The sequence below is a fragment of the Gymnoscopelus braueri genome (assembly GCF_963280865.1).
Source record: "Gymnoscopelus braueri genome assembly, chromosome: 1".
Classification (NCBI taxonomy): Eukaryota; Metazoa; Chordata; class Actinopteri; order Myctophiformes; family Myctophidae; genus Gymnoscopelus; species Gymnoscopelus braueri.
In genome coordinates this window covers 48,502,288-48,526,707 of record NC_137603.1, presented here as the reverse complement: position 1 = coordinate 48,526,707, position 24,420 = coordinate 48,502,288, and the positions used below count along the sequence as shown (strand labels likewise).

The following is a 24,420-nucleotide window of genomic DNA, read 5'->3' as shown; positions in this document are numbered from 1 at the left end:
CAACAAGGCATAGGAAAGTGACAGTGTCGACAATGCAGTCAGTACAATAACCATACCTAAAGTGTCTCTAAGAAGGAAAGCACCAGTGAAACTATGACGCGCCCACCATGCTTAAAAGTCAGAGTCTTTGGATATGTGGTAAATGGTAATGGTGCATTTATATAGTGCTTTTATCCAAAGCTTTTTACATAGATCGTGCATTAGATTCACCCATTCATACCGATGGCGGAGGAAACCATGCAAGGCACCAACCTGCTAATCGGGAGCAATTAGGGGTTCAGCGTCTTGCTCAAGGACACTTCGACACTAACTCTGGGGGAGCCCGGGAACCACTCTACCTCTGAGCCACTGCCGCCCCCTATCATATGCTTTAATGTCTTACTTCACCGTGGACTAGAAGAACGTCTCCACACGCTTCCACTTGGCCAGGAAGGCCTTACTGATGTCAGCTACAGCACAGATACCAAGCTTACAGGCGTATTTGAAATTTGAAATATGGAAAACATGAGATGAGGAATGTCTTATACCTAGAACTAAACTTAAAAAAGGCCAACTCTCCTTTCTGTGTTCTCAGGTACTCACCCATGGGGTTTGAATTTAAAATATAATTCACAACATTGGCACATAATCGAATCAGACCCAAGACTCAATAAGGTTTAAAAATAAGCCCCAGCTGTGGTCTCTAAACGCCCTCCCGATTTGAAGACTTTTTTTGTAGACAGAACTACAGATGTGGTAGGTTTGCCCAGAGGTGATTTAGGATTAGGTGAGGGTGTGTTGTGTGTAAGGAACAGTGGTCCACCCATTAATGTATATACATGTATTAGGCCTGTCCCCGACTAAGGATTTGTTTAGTCGACTCTAATTGGCGACTAATTGCCAATAGTCGACTGGCAGTCGACTAATAAAAAAAAAAAAACTTGGGGCCAAAATACATTTTATTTCAAAGGGCCAAGTCTACACAGTTTTTTTTTGTCTCCAGCAGAGTTTCTAGTGTCTCTATCTCTCTCTGGAAGAGGTTGCACATGAACTCTGCAGCCGCACTGAGGCGCTCCAACACAAACAATACCAATACAAAGACGAGGAATAAGAAGAATAAAGTGGAAGTTACGTGTGGTTGCAGGCGTAGACTTGGCCAAAAAACAATTTAAAACATTTTTGGCCCTTAAAAAAAAAAAAAAAAAAAAAAGATTTCGACTAGAGTCGACTAAGAGACACTTAGTCGACTCGGACCCCCCGCGACTAACCAGTCGACTAGTCAAACAAATAGACAGATATATTTAACCACGTAACAATATTTAGTCTGTTTACATCTTTCCATGAAAAACTTTTATAAATGTTTTCCAAAATAGCAAAGGTATCAGATCTACAAGCTGACAACATGTTGCGATTTTACTTACAGATATGTTTGTTACAGTCTGCTTGAACAGTAATACAGATATTCTTTAAAAAAACTAAAAAACAGTTGCCTCTCGCGGGCCGCAAATGGCCCGCGGGCCGCCTATTGGGGAACCCTGGTCTATAGCAATGATTACTAGGGGAATATAGAGCTATTTGTACTTAACATTTATATGAACTAAATAATATCCCTTACAGCTTACCACTCAAAAGTTAAAGGTTAAAGGGGAGTGAACCAGACAGGTTTAGGCCAATAAATGCTTCAAAATAATCCATCCGACGTCAGAACCCTTTTCGGATGGCCTGTCCAAAAAAAGATAAAAACTTCTGAGAGACAGATGTCCATTCATACTGCCTCCAAACTGTTCTGTGTTCTGAACGCCAGACCCCGCCCAGTCACTAATCTGATCAATGAATCGCAGTTGTAGCAGCTTGCTCGTCATCTCCAGCGACTGAATCCAAGCCAGCAGAATGGATTTAATACGTGGATGTGGTTCCGACATGCTGTGGGCAATCCGTCATGGAGGTAGGCAGATCTGAGAGACGACATCAGGAGTTCTGAATGACGTCGATCTGCATTTATAACCTACCCTGTCCAAACAAAGTTCTGTTCGGATGGAGCATGTATTGGGCTTTAAGGCCAGGAGTTACCCGGTGCTATCTGAGGCAGGGTATCAGTCTTTGTTCAGACACAGGAAGCCCATGATGGAGAACAGATAGACCAGGATGAGAGCTAACAGAGCGGTCAGCAGGATGGAGCAACTGTTAAGAAAGAGAGAGTGAAAGAGAAATAGGAAGGAAAAGGGAGGGAGAAAGACAATTTTTAGCATTTCTTGTACCTGTTTGAATTGAGATATCACTTAATTAAACTGATCCAATCGTTTTGACATTGATGTAATTTTCACACTTTCTGAGCTGAAAACTCACTCATAATGCTCTGATAATACTTATCATAAAGTGTGTGTGTGTGTGTGTGTGTGTGTGTGTGTGTGTGTGTGTGTGTGTGTGTGTGTGTGTGTGTGTGTGTGTGTGTGCGCATGCGTACCAGTATGCTGTAGAATAGCTTGGGGACACGGTCCCAGGGTGGAGGTCAGGACGTAGACTAGATGGTACAGCAGCTCCACTTTCATCAGCATGGCCTTGTATCCCAGGATGAACTTCCCATTGTTCCCCACCGAACTCACTGGAAACAACACATTACACATTACTGTTACTACCTGCTCCCAGATTCTTGATGGGTAATGTGGTTTAGTCTACAAACCACAAACACCACCTTGTTTTAGATTATAGTAAGCCAGTGGAACATAATTTCATTCAATTGCATTTCATGTATTGTTGAATGACAATAAAGCTATCTATACATAGTGTCGTACCTGAAAATAACAAAACAAATGTGAACTTGGCAGGGTATGTAAAGCTAGAGAATATATCATCATGGTAGAGATTTTGAAAACAGGAAATTCCCTTTAGTTTCCATAATGAAAAAGAAGAGTCCAAAACAGAGAATAGGTGATTATTGGTAATGGGTTATTATTACTATTAAATAGCAGCAATAACAGAAGTAACAGCACTACTACTAGTATAGTTACCTTGTCCAGAGTTGTATGGGTAGAAGGCGGCGATGATGAGGTTGGTGAACACAGCCAGGTTGAAGGAGATGGAACCCCACAGGGTTATTATCCTCAATATCCTGGAGAACAGTACAATACTGCCGTACCTGAACACACACACACACACACACACACACACACACACGTTAGTAACTGCAATATTTACAGCCCACATTTGAGTACGGTTATATAAAACGTACACTTTTATACATTCAACAATATCATACAGAATGAAAATTGTGTGGGAAAGGCGAAGGGAAAAAACAATTATCCTGCCGTTATATTTCAAACATTACAGCCCAATCAGATCAATATACCAGTGATTATACGTTAATTTATGATCAATACTGATTAATACAATTATGTTCAGCCAGCCACCCCTACCTTCCTCAGGTTGATGATGTGCACAGAGAACAGGGCGCCCCCTGGTGGCCAGCATGGATGTTAGACCAGGGTAGCAGGGAAGAGCCAGGTGGACCAACGACTATTTATTTCTGTCTTCAAGCCAGATGAATGTGCCAACCAGCTCCTGCATGACACAGAGAATAGCACTATATAAACAGCATACAGTACAGTATGACATGTCAAATAGTATACTGAGAAAAGCAAGAAAGAAAGCAGACATGCAGTCAGATATAGAAATAAACAAACTTGACCAATAAAACTGATCTTTAAAAGGTTGGACATGACATTCAGTGCAAGCACCTCTGCAAGCTGATTTGATGCCAGAGGCTCATAGCTTACAAATTTGTTTCTGTTAAAAAGATTTAATACAAGCCTTTTACTTGTAACAGAGTATTTTTATATTGTGGTATTACTACATTTACTTAAGTATAAAATATTCCACCACTGCTACTACCTTGCACAGGTGTTGTTGTGGCTGGTGTCTCTTTGGACGTCCTCTGGAGTGCTTTGGTTTCTTGTGATGATTTCTGTAACATGTTTGTTTTAAGGGACGAGGTTGTTAACCTCATTCCCAACCCCCAATATGGAGGACTAGCGATTGTCCTTAGTCTGACCCCTGCCCTTTGAGCTGTCTGGCATGGTTGCTGCCAGTAGAGCTCTCTGGGTCACTGGGATAACACAAGCTCCTCCACCGGCGGCAAGGTGACAATCATGGGAGGAGACCCAATTTAGTCATTGCCAATTCCCAACTGTCCCCAAGTGTCCTGCAGTCCCTGTTGCTGCTATAAACTGCTATGTGCATCAAGGTTATTATAGTTAACTAAAATTAGCAAAATAACAAAAAATGTAATTGAAAAAAACATTTTGGTAACTGAAACAAAAACTAGGGTAAAAACTAATTGAAACTGTATCCTTTCTAAGACTATTAAAACAAACAAAAAGAAAATATCCTTACTTTTAGTCTTACATAAGACTAGTACTGTACCAGTTTCAACTGTGAATACATCTTTTAAAATGTTATGTTTTTATTACACAATACCTTTTATGACCTTTCTGAATCTCACCCCTGACAAATACCCCATATTACAATAAAGAACTAACACTACATCTAATAAAAAACTAAACTATAAACTAAGCCTTTTCCAAAACTAAAAACTAAACTTAACTAGCAAAGCCACTTTAAAAACAAAGTACAACTAAACTGAAAACATGGAAGTCAAAACTAAATTCAGAACTAAAACAACCTTGATGCATCAGCAGCTTCTGCAGTGCAGCAAAAAGAACATGATCACTTGATCCATCACCAGCTTCCCACCTGCAAACACTGTAGCCAATTGTGTTTGTTGGAGCGGCCAGCCAAGCTGGAGGCACAGCTGCTGCTGGGTATTGAACCCAGCTACCTGCGTGGTGTGACAGTGTTTTACCACTACCACACCCAGACGCTCCATAAAGTTTAGAGTGTGTGTGTGTAGATAGACAGACAGACAGACAGACAGACAGACAGACAGACAGACCAGATACAGATACAGTATATATATATATTTTTGTGTTTTTTTTTGTTTTTTTTATTGTTTTTTTTGCATTTTATCATGTAAATAAACTTTATTTATATAGCACTTTTCAAAAGCAGGTTTACAAAGTGCTTCACATACAGTACATAAAAAACAAACGTGTTTGCTTACAGTACCAAGGCAATCCTGACAAATAAACAACAAAGTGACTTACCAGTTGGGGATACAAACCTGAAGAGCCAGGCTCACTGGTAAGGTAATGCAGCTGCCTTCATGCTACAGTCGTCCATCCTTCCTAGAAACACGTCCACGCGCACCAGGACCGGTTAGGAGTAGGGCTCAACTAACCCAGCTCAACTGGGGGGACCTCTGTGACCAGTCAGAAGGGACTCCTCACTCCTGTGCTTGCTGCAATCAATTCATCTCAACCAGAGTTTATTATTATTTACAAAGTAATAAAAAAACAAAAATAAATGATAGAGTAGATACCTTGTTGTTTGATTGTCGCCTTCAGCTGAGAGCTCAAGTATCCAGTGGCGATGCACTTCTGTCTTCTTCTCTCCTCTCCTCCTCTCGCTTTCGGTCCTCTCCTCCTATCTCATCTCATCTCCTCTCCTCTCGTCTCCTCTCTCCTCTAGTCTCCTCTCATCTCTCCTCTAGTCTCCTCTCATCTCTCCTTCTCTCCTCCTCTCCTCTCATCTAGTCTACTCTCATCTCTCCTCCTCTCATCTCTCCTCCTCTCGTCCTCTCCTCCTCTCCTCTCGTCTCGTCTCGTCCTCTCCTCTCCTCTCGTCTCGTCCTCTCCTCTCCTCTAGTCTCCTCTCATCTCATCTAGTCTCGTCCTCTCCTCTCCTCTAGTCTCCTCTCATCTCCTTTAGTCTCCTCTCCTCTCCTCTCCTCTCCTCTCGTCCTCTCCTCTAGTCCTCTCCTCTAGTCCTCTCCTCTAGTCCTCTCCTCTAGTCTCGTCCTCTCCTCTCGTCTCGTCTCCTCCTCTCCTCTCCTTTCCTCTCTCCGGAGGGGTGCAGTGTCACTCTCCTGACATCACCACACTCTTGCTTATATGGAGCGTGCATATCTCCTTGTACGGCGTGTTCTGTCCGTGACATCAGCTGTGGCGATGTCGGTCTCCACAGTGTCCATTACGTTAGTCTCGGGTGACCTAGATCGGGTCCTTGTATGGCGATCTCTGACGGACCCATATATGGGTACCTTACTTACCTTGTATATGGTCTTTGTTCCATTGTTAGGTCCAAGCCTCTCCAACAACCACTTACCTGGGGCTCAGCACAGCGGCTCCCCACTGTCCACACTGTCCCCACGCTCCCCGCTCAAAGCTGACTCAAAGAAGGCGTTCCAGTCCACGTTCACCACCACCTCCTCGCTCAAGGCCGAGTCGAGGAAGTCCAAGTCGTCCTCTATGGGGCTGGTGCTGCTCAGCGGCTCGCCGCTGTAGAGACTCAGGTCCCCGCTCAAGGCCGGATCGAGGAAGTCCGAGTCCAAACCCCAGTCGAAGTTGACTGTCTGGTCGTCCTCTATGGGGCTGGTACTGCTCAGCGGCTCCCCGCTGTTAAGACTCCTCAAGGCCGAACCAAGGAGCAGACTCAGCTCCCCGCTCAAGCCCGAACCAAGGAGCTGGTGGTGAACGAACAGACTCTGTGGGAGCCAACCCAAGGCACAGCTAGGAGGGGAAGGAGGCGCACAGGAGACAGCGGAGGTAGCAACACTGCAGAGCTCTGGACCCTGATACTGCTGGATAGGAGGGAGTGGGGGGTCCGGACTGAGCTCCTTGCTCAAGATCCAGTCGAGGAGGCCGTCCAACTCTTTCCGTTCTTCAGCATCAAGCCGCAGGGAGCTGGATCGACGGGAGACTTTGGCCACGCTAGCTGTAGAGTCTGGACGCTTCTTCCTCTTCAGCCTGCCGCTCTCCTTGGCTGGCTGGTTCTGTTCCACGCTGGTGGCTTCATCAAGGCCCCTGATCAGCTGCTGCGGCACGGGCAGGGGTGGGCTCTGCAGGGATGGGCTCTGCAGGGGAGGGCTCTGCAGGGGTCCCCACTCGGGTGGTCTCTGCAGTGTCGGGTCATCCTGGACGGACATCATCCACTTGTTGAAAGCCCTGAGAAGGATGCGCTCGGCATACTGCGGGTCGACCGTCCAGAAGCCTCCCTTACCTGTGTTGTCTTCCGGTCGAGAGACACTGATGAACCCCTGAACGGTGGACAGGTTGTGCCGGACGCTGTTCTTCCAGGAGACAGGATTGGCGTGGTGGCGGAAGTAGGAGAAGTTGTCCACGAACCACTGGTAAACGCAGGAGACCGGGATGTTGCTCTTCCCACTGGCTTGCATGGCCATGCAGATCATCATGGGGAACGTGTAAGGCGGTTTCTTGCCAGGGGCGCCGTGGGTCACGATGCCAGGGAGGCTCTGCTGCGTCCGGATGCAGGCCGCCGGCGTGGTCCTGGTGGGTGCGGGGTCCGCGGCCAGAGGGGACACCTCAGGAGAACTCACCGGCTGGCGGCAGCTGAAGACAGGAGGTGGCTGGCGGTGGTGTCTGGGGCCTGGCTGGGAGAAGTCAAAGGGCAGTGGCCTGACCAGCCACTGCAGACTGGTCAGGCCGTCGTCCACGTTGAAGGAGGAGAAGGAGGCGTTGTCCATGTCCTTGGCCCGGGTGGCGGTCGTCACCACCTCGGAACACCTGTCTGCACGGCACTGCATGGTTCTACTCTGAAAGCTCTCTTCTCTCTCACCCGTCCTTATTCCTTCTGTGTGTGTGTATGTGTGTGTGTGTGTGTGTTTACCAATTGGTGTCCTCTCCTTGTCCTCTGCACTGTGGAGAGAGAGAGAGAGGGAGAGAGAGACACAAAATTAACACATAGCTCACATAAAATGATGTGTGTGTGTGTGTGTGTGTGTGTGTGTGTGTGTGTGTGTGTGTGTGTGTGTGTGTGTGTGTGTGTGTGTGTGTGTGTGTGTGTGTGTGTGTGTGTGTGTGTGTGTGTGTGTGTGTGTGTGTGTGTGATTCAGTGGTGGATAAGTCCTGTATTCAAAGTACAATAAAAAAGTAATACAATACAAAAGCATTGGCATCAACATATACTTACAGTACCAAAGTAAAAAGTACTTTGGTAGTAATTATGAATGGCCTGTTTCAGAAGAAGATCACTCAAAATGTGTCAAACCTTTTCGAAAATAGCCAAAGTATAAAATATGGCTTAAGTAGTTAATTCTTGTATTAATAATCTAAATCTGCTAAGCCAAAGCTGTCAAATAATTGCAGTGGAGTAAACAATACAACAACATTTTCCTCTGAGATGTAGTGGAGTAGCAGTTTAAAGCAGTGGTTCTCAAACCTTTTCATGACAAGGGCCGCTGGTTGCACTTGAGGCACAAGAATACTTTATACCCCGGGCCCACAGTACAGTGGTACCTATTGCCAAAAAATAACACATCTACAAGCTTGGCAAGCGACCTCGTGATTCATTTGACAGATTTAGAAGCGGGATTCCATCATCCATTCAAATGAACACAACAAAGTGATGGCCAAGTTAAATGAGCCACAATGAGATTGTTGTAGATAGCCTTTTAACTAATTTCACCATATACAATCAAAAATAGCCCAGTATAGCTAATCAATAAATATGAAATGACATTTCCCCTTATATATCATTTATTTAACCAGTACAAATACATTGAGACAAAGTCTCTTTAGCAAGTATGTACTGCCAAAAGGCCCATGCTTCAAACGGACAGACAGAAGTCCATAAAACACACTTACATACTGACTACCAAACTCTGTATCTGTACTTTACTTCACTATCTATATTTTTGTATACCTTCACTCCACTGGATTTCATATATTGTACTTGGACTCTAATATTGTGGAAATAGCTCATGTACAAGCTCACATCGCTTGAAGATCTGAAATAGGCTATGAGAGGGGTTTCCAGGGATACACAGCATTGTAAATGAACATGTACCAATGCTGTACCCAGGTTTTTAAGCACAGGCAATGTAGGCAAATGCCTATGTCCTGTCGGGGGGGGGGGGGGGCAAAAATGCACCCATAAAAATAAAAATAAACGTTTTTTTTTTTTTTAAGACAATACTGAAAGACAAACTATAGTACAGAATTAACCGAATTAACCGAATTAATGTAACAAAAACACCCCAAAAAGTAATAAACCCGGTATAAAACCGCAAACTGTACCCTACGTGAAGCTAAAGATGACCAACAAAATAGAGCAGGGGTCTTCAACGGGGGGTCCGAGACCCCTAGGGGGTCCTCAGAGTAACTACAGGGGGTCCGCCAAACCTTTGTGTGATGGGGAACATTACCCGAAAAAATAGCCGATCTACAAGCTCACAACGCCTTGCGCTGGGGGCGTTGTGAGCTTGTAGATCGGCTATTTTCGTTGAGTTGGTGTAGTGGGGAAAAGAGCAGACCAAGTACAGAGCCAACGGTCAAGTTGACTAAACGTCACCGTATCAGTTCAAAGCTAGCTTAACGTTCCATTTGACCAAGCAACAGGATGAAAACACTAACGTTGACAGGATGAAAACACTAACGTTCCATTTGACCAAGCGACAGGATGAAAAACTACCTATCTATCACCAAAAACTCACCCAATATCACCATAACAGTTCTATTTCACAAACGACAGGATGACTTGAGTGATTTACAACGACAATGCTGTCCTTTTTCAAATGTAAACACTAGTCATCATCTATGAGGCTAAAAAACAAAACGGGCCGTTTAAATGATGCACAATGTTACGGCAGTTAGCTTCTGAACATGAAAATTAACCCACTTCACGGCACAACCAAACATTTTGCAATCGGTCAAAAAAAAAAAAAAAAAAACTTTTTTTTTTTTTTTTTTAAAGACAATACTGAAAGACAAACTATAGTACAGAATTAACCGAATTAATGTAACAAAAACACCCAAAAAAGTAATAAACCCGGTATAAAACCGCAAACTGTACCCTACGTGAAGCTAAAGATGACCAACAAAATAGAGCAGGGGTCTTCAACGGGGGGTCCGGGACCCCTAGGGGTCCTCAGAGTAACTACAGGGGGTCCGCCAAACCTTTGTGTGATGGGAAACATTACCCGAAAAAATAGCTGATCTACAAGCTCACAACGCCTTGCGCTGGGGGCGTTGTGAGCTTGTAGATCGGCTATTTTCGTTGAGTTGGTGTAGTGGGGAAAAGAGCAGACCAAGTACAGAGCCAACGGTCAAGTTGACTAAACGTCACCGTATCAGTTCAAAGCTAGCTTAACGTTCCATTTGACCAAGCAACAGGATGAAAACACTAACGTTGACAGGATGAAAACACTAACGTTCCATTTGACCAAGCGACAGGATGAAAAACTACCTATCTATCACCATAACAGTTCTATTTCACAAACGACAGGAGTGATTTACAACGACAATGCTGTCCTTTTTCAAATGTAAACACTAGTCATCATCTATGAGGCTAAAAAACAAAACGGGCCGTTTAAATGATCCACAATGTTACGGCAGTTAGCTTCTGAACATGAAAATTAACCCACTTCACGGCACAACCAAACATTTGGCAATCGATAAACATGAACATGTCATGTTCCACAATTCCGTTAAGGTGGCATTTTGATCAACTTACCTCAGTTAAAAACTTGACGACGAACTTGACGATAGGCTTCAAAAAACTGAAGAAAAAGTAAAAAGTGCAGAAACAGTTGCAAATTAAACGACAATCCGTTAAGATTTAAGTTGTGTTGTTTTCCTCGGAGCTGATGTAATGCGACTGATCAAAGCAGTGTCTGAACAGTTGTAACGTCCGCTCTGGACTGGGCCTCAATGCACCTGCTACTCAAGTCCTTCCTGCAACGCCATTGGCCCGCGCTTGACACACATACCAAAACGACCAACTAGCACGTTTCTTCCGTCGTACTCCACGGTACGGGGTTGATATAATTCATTATTATAACTATATAAACACGTTCCTCCACGGAGTTTTAATTTGTAATTTGTTTAGTTAAGTATTTTTAATAATGATAATAATAATGATAATAATAACAATAATAATAATAATAATAATTATTATTATTATTATTATTATCATTATTATTATTCTAAGACTTACTTTTATTTCAGTAATTATTCGTTTTAGCGTTATTCTTTTTTTGTTTGTTGTTATTAGGGTCGGGATGAGACTCAAAAAGCTCAGAATAAATATAAATAATATAAGGACTTTTTCTCACTTTTTTTCCCCGTTTTAGTTAGTTTACTTTGCAAACACACAGACTTCTGTTAGTTTTTTTTTTTTACTAGTTGTGTGCGCGTTCGATGTACGTGTGCGTGCGCGTGTGTGTGTGTGTGTGTGTGTGTGTGTGTGTGTGTGTGTGTGTGTGTGTGTGTGTGTGTGTGTGTGTGTGCGTGCGTGCGTGTGTGTGGTGTGTGCGTGCGTGTGCGCGTGCGTGTGTGTGCGCGCGCGTGTGTGTGTATGTGAGGGTGCGTGTGTGTGTGTGTGTGTGTGTGTGTGTGTGTGTGTGTGTGTGTGTGTGTGTGTGTGTGTGTGTGTGTGTGCGTGTGCGCGCACGCGCGTGTGCATGCGTGCGTGTGCGTGTGTGTATTGTGTTCGTGTTTGAACTCTTCCTACGGCATGCAGTAGGTGTCGCTGCAGGCTGTGAACTGCCTGTTGTCGACCACCAGTTGCACAACAACAACAAACTGCAGTTAGTCTGCAGAACTGAGGAAAACGCGAGTAATGACTCTGCTCTAATAATGACTGTTTTTGCCAGGAGGTTTTATTTTTGTTGTTGTTCCGAATGAAGAAGGTAGGTAGCTAATGTTGTTGATATATGCTGTTAAACTTATATATAAAACCTTCATTTCTCTTTTCATTCATACATGTCTTCTCAGTAAACTGAGTGAAGCTGTTTGTTTACTTTATGTCTAAGATTTTGTCAACTCAAATCAATGGTGTAGTGTAGCCCCATTTGGAACCTCTCCCTCCGCTATGTAACTATACAGCGGAGGGAGAGGTTCCGATTGGAGCTAATCAATGGTGATGACATACCAATGTGTTAGATAGATGAATCAAGGTGATAGCAGTCCTGTTAATGTTGTTAAATATCATGTACTTTCTGTTTCATTCTAGATTTACACGTCTTTATTCAACCTATTGTTGGATTTAACCTTTTATAATCAACAGGTGGTTTGGGGGCAGTTTGGTTTGGTGCAGATTGGAAGGGCAAGGGGCAATTTAAAGGGGATCATGGATCATTAAATAAACCATCTTGATTACCCAGACAGGTCAACCAACCACACACTAAAGTTGAAAACCAATATAATATGAAACCTATGTATTGACTCATAAAACTGTCACTGTACTTGTATATACTCAATCTTCTTACCCTCCCAATCGGCACCACTCTACCCTAAACCCCCTTAATTCAATATTAGAAACATTTGTCAAATTAACTCGGTTTTTACAAATCTTTAACCATTTTCAGTTTGTTGTTCGGTTGTCATTGATTCCATGTGATGCAGTCACACTGTAATTTCTCTCCACAAGGATTATGTTCATTATTATAAGTAACGTGCAACAATCGTACATTTCTGACCATTTATTCCATCCCCTCCTACTGTGATATAGGCTAGTCTAGCAAAGGGAGACATGGCTGAAATGATTGCCTGCCCTATGGATGTTGCCTTTGAACTTCTGGAGGATGGCACCAGACACCAGTGTACCACTATCCTCAGTGGAGAGTGAGAACTTTGTGTTTGTGGAGACCACGCATCTCAACAAGGTCTTAGAGCGCCTAAACAGTGCTTTCTGTGATGTGATTCTCTGTTATTCTCAATAACACAAGGGGCTTTTCTCCTCCTAATGTGGTTGACTTCATTGCAAAGTAGTCATAAGACTCTGACACACCACAACGCCACGGCTCTGCCGTAGTGCACATCACAGTAACAAAGTTACAGCAGATACATAGAACATACATTGAATTAATTCAGTGCTCCCTGCTTCTCTCTAGGCTCTAGTCTAGTTAGTATGCCTATGGACAAATTAGCACATTATGCAGTTTATACACACCTCATACTAAGGACCTCAATGGAAACAAGCTGTAAGCTTTTGTGCGTTATCCATTTGATTATGGTGGATCAGATGTATGATCAATAAAGATATCAATCAATCAAACTCCAATAACTCTCAGAATGTACAAAGGGAAGCTAATAGACCTGTACAGGTCCATTTGGATCCATTTGTACACTCACCTGCAAGGGTCCATTTGGCTCCCCCTCAAGGAACCCTGAGGGTCCCTGGGCTCCATGTTGAGCCCTATTGTAATGCAAGGAATTATCAACCGTAACTGGGTTTATTTGTGTGAATGAAAACACCTGTTAAATGTCACCTTCAAATGAACCGCTAATCCTTGAGGTTCACATTGTTTTGCCACTCACATATATGTACAATTGGATCATTTCCCTCAGATATATTTTTGTTTATTGGGTTCTCTTTGTCTACTTTAGAACTATTTATGAAGAAATACAGAACATTCTAAAGGGTTCACAAACTTTGAAACACCACAGTAGGTGTTCTAAAGGAAAAGGTCAACACATATTTATTGTTTTAGGCGTTAACAGTGGGAGTGAGGAGGCATGACTCCCAAGTCTATACCACGTCCCCAACCTATCAGAAACTATGGTCATCTCCACACTAAACAGGCTCCCGACACCAACAAACTATCTACAGAGATTAATGCTTACACCAGCTGAGCCTTGTTCACTTTGTGTGTGTACATGTGTTCAGCGAAGATATTTAGTGTAGCCCTTTAGACTATGGTCAACCAAGTATAGACCCATGAGAATACAGTAATTATATATATATATATATATATATATATATATATATATATATATATATATATAGCTGATATATTGACTGATAATTGCTCTAACAATTATCAGTCAATATCAGTCACTAGAACCAGTGATGTGTTTTCAGTGAATCAAACCAGTGTCTATTGAGAGAGCTGTTGCCAACATAATACAAGAAAAATAAATGTGAATAAAATACAATATGGAACTAAAATCAATGTATGGTTTTTATTCTCAAAGCAGCACAGTAAGCAGCATTACAGGCAGATAAATGCAAACATGACGTCCTGCACAAATTATTGAGTCATTTAAAAATTGAGATTACAACAGCAAAGTTAGCAAATAATGTTTACAGCAGTCTCCAGTCTACAGCATGAGATGATGCGGCTTGCACTTGGAAATGTCTATAATTGAATCATAGTTCAAACCTTCAGTTTGACACATAACACATCAGCTACAATCATCTGACTCATAATAACCCCATTTAGAGTTGCATTAAAGCAGCACTATGTAACTTTCCTCTTCTACCCTGGATCTGAACCCAGTTTCCTGCGCAAGTGCTGAAATTTCTACCATTGATCTAATAGAGCCGGTCTACTTGCTCTGGGAATAAATTTAATCTTGACCGTCAGGTAAAAAAATGTGTCAGATCCTGTGTCTAGGTGAGACATGACCTTTGACAAAATCTCAATGTCTCAATAGAAGAACAGGGAGACAAAAACACAACCACCGCAATTGTATAAGTTATATTGTATTAACATACTCTAGCCGCTAGAGTATGTTAATACAATATAACTTATACAATTGAATCCCGCTAGAGTCTAGCGGGATGAAACAAAGATACAGATATGGGTAGAGAACAAGTACAGAAAAGTAGTAACAAACGGTAACAATACAATATATAAAAGACAGTATAAAGATGACTTCCGACCAGGACTTCTACTCCTGGGCTGGTCAAGTGTGCATAATGTATAGACCACCAGTAGGTAGAAACAGGCGAAGGTAACCAACAAAAACAGCATATAAATAGACTTGAAATAGACTTAGTTATCTCCACGATAAAGGAAGTCTCCCTGTCCCTCCATCTTTCAGTGAACAAAAGAAAAAAATCAGATGGTTTGTCAGCTTTTGTTTTGTTTCTTTCATTACTTCTAATTTCATTTATTTAATCTGTATCCTGTTTGAGTTCTCTCTCCTGATTGGAGGAAATTAGTATCCTGACCTGAAAATATTTTCCTGTTTACTAAAGAGCTGGAGAGACAGGGAGACCCCTATTACTTAACAAACAATAGTCTATACTTATAGACCCAATAGAATGTTTCACAATTTTTATTTTATTTCAAAATGAGCTATAACAGCCTGTATACAAGCTCACAATGTGTTGCATCACCACACATTATGAGCTCGTAAATTTTTCGTATGCCCAAGTATAAGGCTTTAGTGGTTTAAGAAAATGCTCCTGACCTTTCATATACATGTGTAGTTCCTGATCATATAAATGTGTAGTGTGACAGATTATGGTCTGTGCTGATCAGATAAAAGTATCATAAAAGTATCAGATGGTATTATCAGAGGTTAAAGGTTTACTTCAGCCAGCTCCATCTTCCTCTCCCAGGTGCGGAAGCTCCACTGCAGCTTGTTGTGTTTGTCCTTGAGCTGGATGTACTGCAGGACCCCAGGAACGCTGTACTCTGCCATCTGACTGCACAGCTTCTGGTTCAGCCTCTCTGCTGTTGAATGCTCCTGACGATGAGGGAGTCAAGGTTCAATTTTCGAGGTGGTCTTCATCAGTACTTTTACTTTACTTGATTATTTTAGTTTTAAATACTCTATACTTGTATTCCACTACATCTCAGAGGAAGAACTTTTACTTTGACCGCTTTAGTTACTAGTTACTTTGCCAATTATTTAGGTATGCGGTCAATCTTTAACATCATGTCCTGTGTTTTCTAAATCTAAATCTAACTTTTTTCGAAAATAGCAGATGTAACAGCAATGTGATACATTGTGAGCTTGTACATCTGCTATGTTTGAAAAGCTGAAGTATAAAATAAGGCTTAAGTGGTTAATGATCAATAATTATAGTCCAATAACATATGTATGATTCTGAAATGGCCATTCTGCATAATGAGTACTTTTGCTACTTAAAGTATATTTTGATACTTTTGATGCTCGATACTTTGCCTTATAAGATTTTGACAACAAAGTATTTTACACTGTGGTACTGCTACTTTTACTTACTAAGGATATAGGATACTTTAGTAGAGATTTGGGGTTGTGTAGTTATCTTGTCATGATGTAACTCCAAAGGTGGGAAAGATTATAAAACAATGTTGCTCCATTGATTAGAAATGATGATTAAAAGAATGCTCCTCATCAACTCACATGGTGAAACAACTCTCACTAGTCACTATTTTAGCACGTAAATGAACGCAAACAAAGCAGATTCTAACAATATATAACATCCTCATGATGTTATTGGCAGACTCCGTAGTAGTATTAAACAATAACATAGTTTGAAAAAACTAAAACATAGCAAAAACATCACATTGTGAGCTTGTAGATCTGCTATTTTCGCTATAGAAATTTGGTGAGGAGGGGAAAAAGGAGAGGGCCCAGGATAGGACATTGTATGGAGGGTATAAGTGGTTAGAGTGTGTGTGTGTGTGTGTGTGTGTGTGTGTGTGTGTGTGTGTGTGAGAGAGAGAGACAGACCTCTTGGACCTGGGTGGTCTCTGCCTCAATCTTCAACAGCAGATCATTCCTGTTGGCGATGTCGTTACTCAGCTGCTGAGATTCACGCGTTTCGCTCTGCAGCTTCTTTTGCTTTTTTACACACACACACACACACACACACACACACACACACACACACACACACACACACACACACACACACACACACACACACACACACACACACACACACACACACACACACACACACACACACACACACACACACACACCTCCATACATATAAATAAATGAACCAGCTGGGCTGGGGGAGACAACACCACACTAGTGCAGTCAGCTAAATGGCCATGATTTGAACACTGCGGTTAGAGCAACTTTCAGGTTGTGTGAAAACTGGAACCTTATTTCATAAATGAAACCTGCTGTTGTAAACATGTCCAGGTAGGTATGGAAGCCTTGCAGTTAGATCCCATCTTGTTCTCACAGTGAATCTTATCCAACCATGATGATTACACTGACACCAAAGGCAGCAGCAGCACAAATATCCACGTTAACTGTGAACGAAAATATGAGAAATGCTCATGTATGTCATTCAATAAAAACAACAGTCACACACTAAAGTGGAGAGTCCTAGGGTTCTCAAAAAGTATGATTTTTTAAGTATATAAAAAGGATGCAGTATAAAATAATGCATTCTTTACAGACTTAATATTTTTGCAATATGGTAGTCTCTCCCTTCTCATCTGTTTAGGATCAAACAGGCACATTGATGAACAATAACTTAACTGAAACAACTCTGATGAAGTTGCTATGTAAATAAATGGCATTCTTAATAAATAAACGTATTTTAAAAGGATATATACCAGTCATAAATAAGTTCATAGCACATGCAAATTATTGACTGACTCTTTAACATTACTTTTAATTGTGATTATCAAATGATTATTACTGTTTTTACACCAAGTCTCTTGGCCGAAAATAGCTGATCTACAAGCTTACAACTTGTTGCTGTTGTTGGCCGGGTCAACTAAGTAAATAGGATTGAATTGCTTAATATCCTGAATAAAGTATTACCTCCACCTTCACATCCCTCCTTTGACAGTGATATTTCTGGTTATTTCTATACCAATACAAAGCACAGTACAGTACAGTACTTGAGTAAATCTACTTTGCTACCTTCCTATACTGCTCATGGTCATGGAACACATGAACAACAGAAGCAGCAGATAAAGATGGACTATGTGGGCTTATGCCAGGTTACTACAAGGTTCTACCAAAGTTCAGGGTCAGTATTTCAGCATTTAACCAGAACTCATATCAAGTACAGTGCACTAAGACAGATGTATGGTTTTACAGTATGTCAGGACAGACAGGACATTAGATGAAAACATATTTGAGAAGCATATGTATCAATGGCCTGCACAGCAGAGATGAATGACAAGCTTTATATGCAGTACATAGTAGAGCTCATATCAATGATGATACAGTAGGTCTAGCAGAGTAGATCATCATTACTGACATATGCACGAGAAAAAACACCTCAAGTGATATTGAAATCATTCACTGTACTATCAATAGTGTAGTCTAACAATAGTGTGTATACTTGTATACACCCTATTGTGTATATAAACAAGTTTAATGTGAAATATTTGGAGTTTAAAGCATGTCATATGGGACACTTTTATTTGATTATAACCATGTTGTTTAAAAGAAGTAAATTTGTTTTGCCCCATTTGTTGCAATTATGCTTTTTGCTCAAAATAAAGAATATCCATCCCTACTATAATGGAGTACTGGTACTATTGACAATTTGACATGACTAATAATAAGAGTTCTAGGATTACTTTTTGACCACTTCTACTTTTGATTGCTTGTTATGCACACAACCCACATACTGTACTATAGTGTACATACACAACATGCCTGCTGGGTCTAAAATACATATTAGCCAGTAATTAATGTTTAACCAGTGTGTAGAAACAAAAGGATAGAGCTTGTTTAGGATTAGGTGAGTGTGTGTGTGTAAGGTGGCTTGAGCCTCCCGTGGCTCAAATCACCTTCAGGCGGCACGCCTCCGTCGGTGAAACCGAGTGCACCTTCTTCAATCCGACTGGTTCTCCAAACGTACTGTGACATTTACGTTTCGACAAAAAAGAAAGACACACAAAAGTGATGTTACATCAATGTACGTACTGTCATTAACCATTGAATTCGTTTCCCCCCATTACAAGCAGGAATTGTGTGAAGAGAGAAGGTTAATGGAAATTCTTAAACAACACTTGGTCGTTTTGTAGCTGCAGTTGAAGCAAGTTCAACTTGGATTGTAACTTTAGAATTTGTAGCAACTACAAAAGTTGGGCGTCTAGGTGGTTAATTCCCAACATCCATCTTTACTCAAATGGTACAGACCACATAACAAAATGCATGTTAATCCCATATCCTGACAGACCTGTCAATGATCTTCATATCCTGTACATAGCAGACAGGCCTGTCAATAATCTTCACATCCTGTACATAGCAGACATACCTGTTAATCATCTTCAGTTACTCCTCCTAATCCTACAGTTACTCGTTTACAAAACTAGGCTTTCTAAGTAGCTAATAAGAAGACTCACTTTTTATCACCCGTTTTCTCTGAAGTCATCTTTTCCCTAGCCTCGATCTCCAGGCTTTTATTGCTTAGTTTTGCTAAAAAATAAAAGCCTGGCCCAGCGGGTCGGTGTACTCTGTATGAGGAAGTGTTTCATTTCCCAACCAACCAGAGTGCAGTGGGCGTCGCTCGTAATGTTGTGTTAACGGGGCGGGGGTTGACGGACAGATCGGTGAACCAATGGGATCAGGCGCAATTTCTCGCCGGCTCTATACACCCGCCCCTCTATACACGAAATCAGGAGGGTTGGGGCAGTCTATCTTTTCCCCAGACAAACATAGACAGATATTTTTAACGTAACAATAATTAGTCTGTTTACATCTTTCCATGACAAACCTTTCTAAATGTGCCATAGAAGTTTCAAAGGTATCAGATCTACAAGCTGACAACGTTGTGAGCTTGTATATCTGCTATTTTCACACTTTTTCTTCTTTTCCCCAGTACTGTACATGCTAGGTTGATAGCATGTACAATTAAAACTGTTTTGTTGCAAGAAGTTTACGACTAGTTGCATTGGCCTTTAGATAGCGATTGACATCAAGTTTATTCCTTTAGAGCAGCCAATTATTTGAATCTGTTTCTCTCCCAATTTAATAGTCATGCCATTTAATCCTCCCCACACATTTACAGTATGTGTCACTGCTACTGTATCCTACTGGTTCAGCTGGTGAATGGTAAATGGTGCATTTATATAGCAGCTTCATCCAAAGTGCTTTACAATGTACAATGTGTATTACATTCACCCAGTCACAATAATGCAGCTTGTAAAAATAACGCAGCGCTCATCCACTGTGAGATGTCAGACCTTGTACAGACTGCAGCCAATAATAAATACAACATCCAGTGGAATTTTCTAAAATGAACCTGCAGCTGCAGTTGCGACAGGTTCTTGAACGGTACGTCAAATGGCGAAAATAGCCGATCTACAAGCTCACAATGTGTTGGATAACCTACAGGACAGATACTTTACCTCCATTTGATCAACTACCGACTCTGTTTTAACCTGAGGTTATCTGTCAAAACAGTAATTATATTACTTATTATCTCGATTACTAATCCAAGTAGCTCTGCATTACTTATTATATAGCAAAAGTAATATAGTAATATTGTATAACAAGTAACTTATTACACTTCCAGAGTAACTTGCCCAAGTTGTCCTGCAATGTTGGAGTAGATATCTACCGCACTGAAGTCTGCCGCAATGGTTTTGGTCTCGACCCCACATTTGCTCTCTGAAGGGGGAAAAAACATGAGGAAAGAGGAGATAAATGGAGGAAAAAGTTAATTCATTTCACCCTGGTTTTGTCTCAAGAGCTGCGACTATTCTGTCAATGACAACATGCCCTCATGAGAATCTCTCATGATGGCTTCAATGTGACATTTTCCAGCCCTCTAAAGCCTAAAGTAGGGATGACCACTTAGTTTAGTTTAATTACAGGTTAACTACTGTAAGTAAGAATAAAATATACATATATATATAGTTTAGATTGGATGAAGGTTGTGAATCACTCAGGGTCCCAAATTAAAGTCCACCAGGATTATATTTACCCACAAATGTGGGTAAATGCAGTCTCTGGCCTGTAGGAAAAACAATTTCAGGACTTTCACAATCTACAACTGTAGATCCTATGCCGAACTGCGAGTGGCGTCTTGCGCAGTATGTAGTGTAGTTGCCTCAGTCATCAAACCATGCAAGCACAAGCTAAAATATTGTATTATGTGAAATTGAAATTCCACAGCCGTTGGCAGTCTCAGCTTGTCAACTTGCTTCCTTAAGTGTCATAACATTGCAGTGTGACCAGTGGTGGACGTTGGACAAATTATTCAACCCAAGTACTTCATTCAAAGAATATTCCTGGTCAAATATTACTAAACTACAAGGGAAAGTTGGTCAGTCAAATTTGTGCTTGAGTTTAAGTACTGAAGTACTTGCTTTTAAAAATACTTCATACGGTCAGTAAGTAGGCCTATTCAAAAGTAAAAAATACAAAGAATTCCACAGAAAAGGAATCTCAAGAAGGGGACGTGTACCGAATTGCCTGATTGAGTCATCATAATAGGAAATGTGCCCATATAATCGCATGCGTCTGCTCACTCATACATAAGACACAAATCAATACATCAGTTAACTTGAGTTTAACCATTTCAGTTAAATAATGCCTGGGCTTCATATAATTTGTTGCATGTAGTATCGTGAAACAAATTAAATCAAACCATTAACACTCATTATTTAATTACAAGCTCTTTCTCCCACACCACACATATTAATTAATAATTGAGGTTCAGACGTAGACATATTTTTTTAAACTATGAATGATTTCTGTAGGCATTTAACATTCACATTCATATTTTTACAACATTACAATATCAGTTATCTTATTATCAGATGCCAATTTGTCTCCTGGAAACAAAATATGTGTATAAATTATTGCGTGAGGTGTGAGAAGTACCTCTTGTACTGTAACTTCAGACTCCAGACTTTTTCACAAATTACTCCCTCTGTTCATGTGTGAGTGACTCTAGCCTAGGAAAAAAACGGTGTTATATTTTGCTGCATACACCCATTTGCTGGATTAAGTACTGATAAGTACCATGGACAGCAATGAGATAAGTACCATGGACAGTAATGACAGAGAGGAGAGAGAGCGAGATACAAAGAAAATGTTTTGAACGCAGTGAAAACCAGCCAGATACATTTGAAATGTTACCTTTTGATTGACTGGTGATAAAAACATAATGGAAGCAGGGTAGTAATAACAGATTAAAGATACATTTTAATGACAAATATGTTCTGGGTCGAGTAGTTGTAGCTGCCTAGCGTGTGTGGGGGGGTCCACCAATCACTCAAGCCCAGGGAATCAATAATAATGTACCTGTCCATCTGCTGTGTGTATGAATGGCCAGAGTATAAAATAGGGTTAAAGTGGTGATACTGATTTTACTATATTAACACATTTTCCTGGGGAACCCCTGGAACCTATTCAAGGACACCTGGGGCACCACTTTGAGAACCACTGCTCTGAAGTCAGGTAATGAACACCAACGTCAACCATTAACACAGACTGGTGTTTCTCCACAAGCAGGTGCTGCATCTGGTTAGTGAATAGAAAATAGATTTGCAGGTCGGGATACCAATTTCATGCAGTCAGGGGATATATTTCATACATGTGAACTTGTGAAATTGTAGGTGATAAAACAAATGAATGGTTTCTCTCTCCTGACTGGATCAAACTGGTGTAAGAGCTGAAAAAGAATGTTCTGCTTACTAAAGAGCTGGAGAGAAAATGGTCCTCACAATGTCTATTTCTCAAATTTGACAATACTTGTGGGGACATTTGGTCCAAGTACACACACACACACACACACACACACACACACACACACACACACACACACACACACACACACACACACACACACACACACACACACACACACACACACACACACACACACACACACACACACACACGTTTCTCTCAGCATGTTCATAGCCCTCTTGTTGACAGAAAGTACTGTTATTGTAGAACAACCTTGATGGCTTGGACTTCAGAAATGCTGTAAAAATGAACAAAAGGTTGTTTCTACCTTAATTTATTTGTCCTAAGTCATGATCACCTCCTTCTGCTGGGCTATTTCCTCCTGAGCATTACACAAAGCCTCCTATGGAGTAAAGGACTGAACAGTGAAATGGGATTTGTGGAAAACAGGACATTTTCAGTTGTTATAATTCATATTTACTACAAGGTTTATCTTACTGGACGACACATAAACACACTAAAACATACAGAAACTGCATCTGTCACAGTCAAACTCTTCATTCCCTCACCCAACTACTAAACTATATACTTTACCTTGTTCTGGGCCACTGTGGTAGACATACTAGCTATCTATTCCTGGATGGCTTTCATGATGTCATCCACTGCCTGGATCTGTTGATCTCATAACCAGCTTGCTCTCTTCGCATTTCCTCCAACTCCAGGGCCACCCTATATGCATGGATGTGCCCACACATGGACAGAAGACAGGATGAGATGATAGAAGACGGGTAAGACGTGGCACTGTGGCCTGTCCACTCTTAAAAGCAGGTTGCTTGCCCCAAAGATAGAAATTAGGGTCATATCGCATATACTGTAGATTTTGATAAGGAAAATATGGTATTTGTAATTGTTTACCCCAAAATATAGGTCTGCTTTGCTCCAATGTTTATCATTCTTCAACATACAGCAAACTATGTACAGAAATGGCATTATGCTTTAGACCAGTGGTTTCCAAACCTTTTGTGCCCATGGCACACCAAAGTGCAAGTCAAAATCTCAAGACCCACCTGTATTAAACACCTCTATGACATGTGTTATTATCACTGCAAATCTATATTTGTATTTACTAACACCAAATAAACTGTTTTCTATGAGTGCTTAGTGCTTATTTTTGCTGCTAAATGCAAACTACCTAGAAACAGTCAGTCCTATAACACCTTTTAACTTAACGTTATGACATGGTCTCACTGGCAGGCAACATGAAGACACCAGAAATATGCATACCTGTTGTTTCTCCTTGAGCTTCTTATTGAAAGCATCAGCTTTGGCCTTGGCCGCGTTGAGTTTCTGCTGAGAAGCTTTGAGCTCCTTCTCTCTCTCAGTCTCTGCGTTCTTCATCTTGTTCTCCAGCACCTTGTACTTCTCCTCCGCTTGCTTCTGCACGTCCTTGGTGCTGCACAGAGTCTCCTCGCTCACCTCTGGACGGATGCTAACACACCCAACACAAACGCACTGTTTACATTAAAATGCGTGTACGTTTAGCCCATCCTTTTAAAACCACATTAACCCTGCCATTCCTGTTTAGGGCAAAGTTCTAAATAACTTCTAAAAGAGAATTTCCAAAATAGTGAATCTACAAGTTCAAAACATATCCCGAAGTAACTTTGTTGTGAGCTTGTAGTTCGGCTAGGTACATACGGTAGGGCTTAAGACATGTCGTTAGATGTGACTGCATGGGTACTGGAAGAAAGTAGTACTGAAAACATTTGAGAGAGAGTGTGTGTGTGTGTGTGTGTGTGTGTGTGTGTGTGTGTGTGTGTGTGTGTGTGTGTGTGTGTGTGTGTGTGTGTGTGTGTGTGTGTGTGTGTGTGTGTGTGTGTGTGTGTGTGTGTGTGTGTCCTCACCATAGACAGTAAAAAGGTCCTCACCCATGGCCTTGTGCAGTCTCTCCATCTCCTCCTGCTGTTGGAAGGAGCTCAGCTGCATCCAAAATGTAAAAGAAAATAGGGTAAAACAGAGTCACAAA

The 24,420-nt window shown here is 41.3% G+C and overlaps 1 protein-coding gene across 1 annotated transcript in view; it reads right to left on the bottom strand.

The window, feature by feature from the left end:
- Window positions 1–15,389: 15,389 nt before the first annotated feature.
- The window catches only part of LOC308092139 (uncharacterized protein), a 99,093-nt gene continuing 90,062 nt past the window's right edge, over window positions 15,390–24,420 (bottom strand). The window contains exons 6-10 of the mRNA XM_080437985.1: window positions 23,679–23,831; window positions 22,989–23,123; window positions 22,723–22,797; window positions 16,503–16,613; window positions 15,390–15,530 (exon numbers count right to left, since the gene is read on the bottom strand). Coding sequence (XP_080294111.1) covers window positions 23,076–23,123; window positions 23,679–23,831 — 201 coding nt within the window. The 3' untranslated portion in view covers window positions 15,390–15,530; window positions 16,503–16,613; window positions 22,723–22,797; window positions 22,989–23,075. The remainder of the gene's footprint in view (window positions 15,531–16,502; window positions 16,614–22,722; window positions 22,798–22,988; window positions 23,124–23,678; window positions 23,832–24,420) is intronic.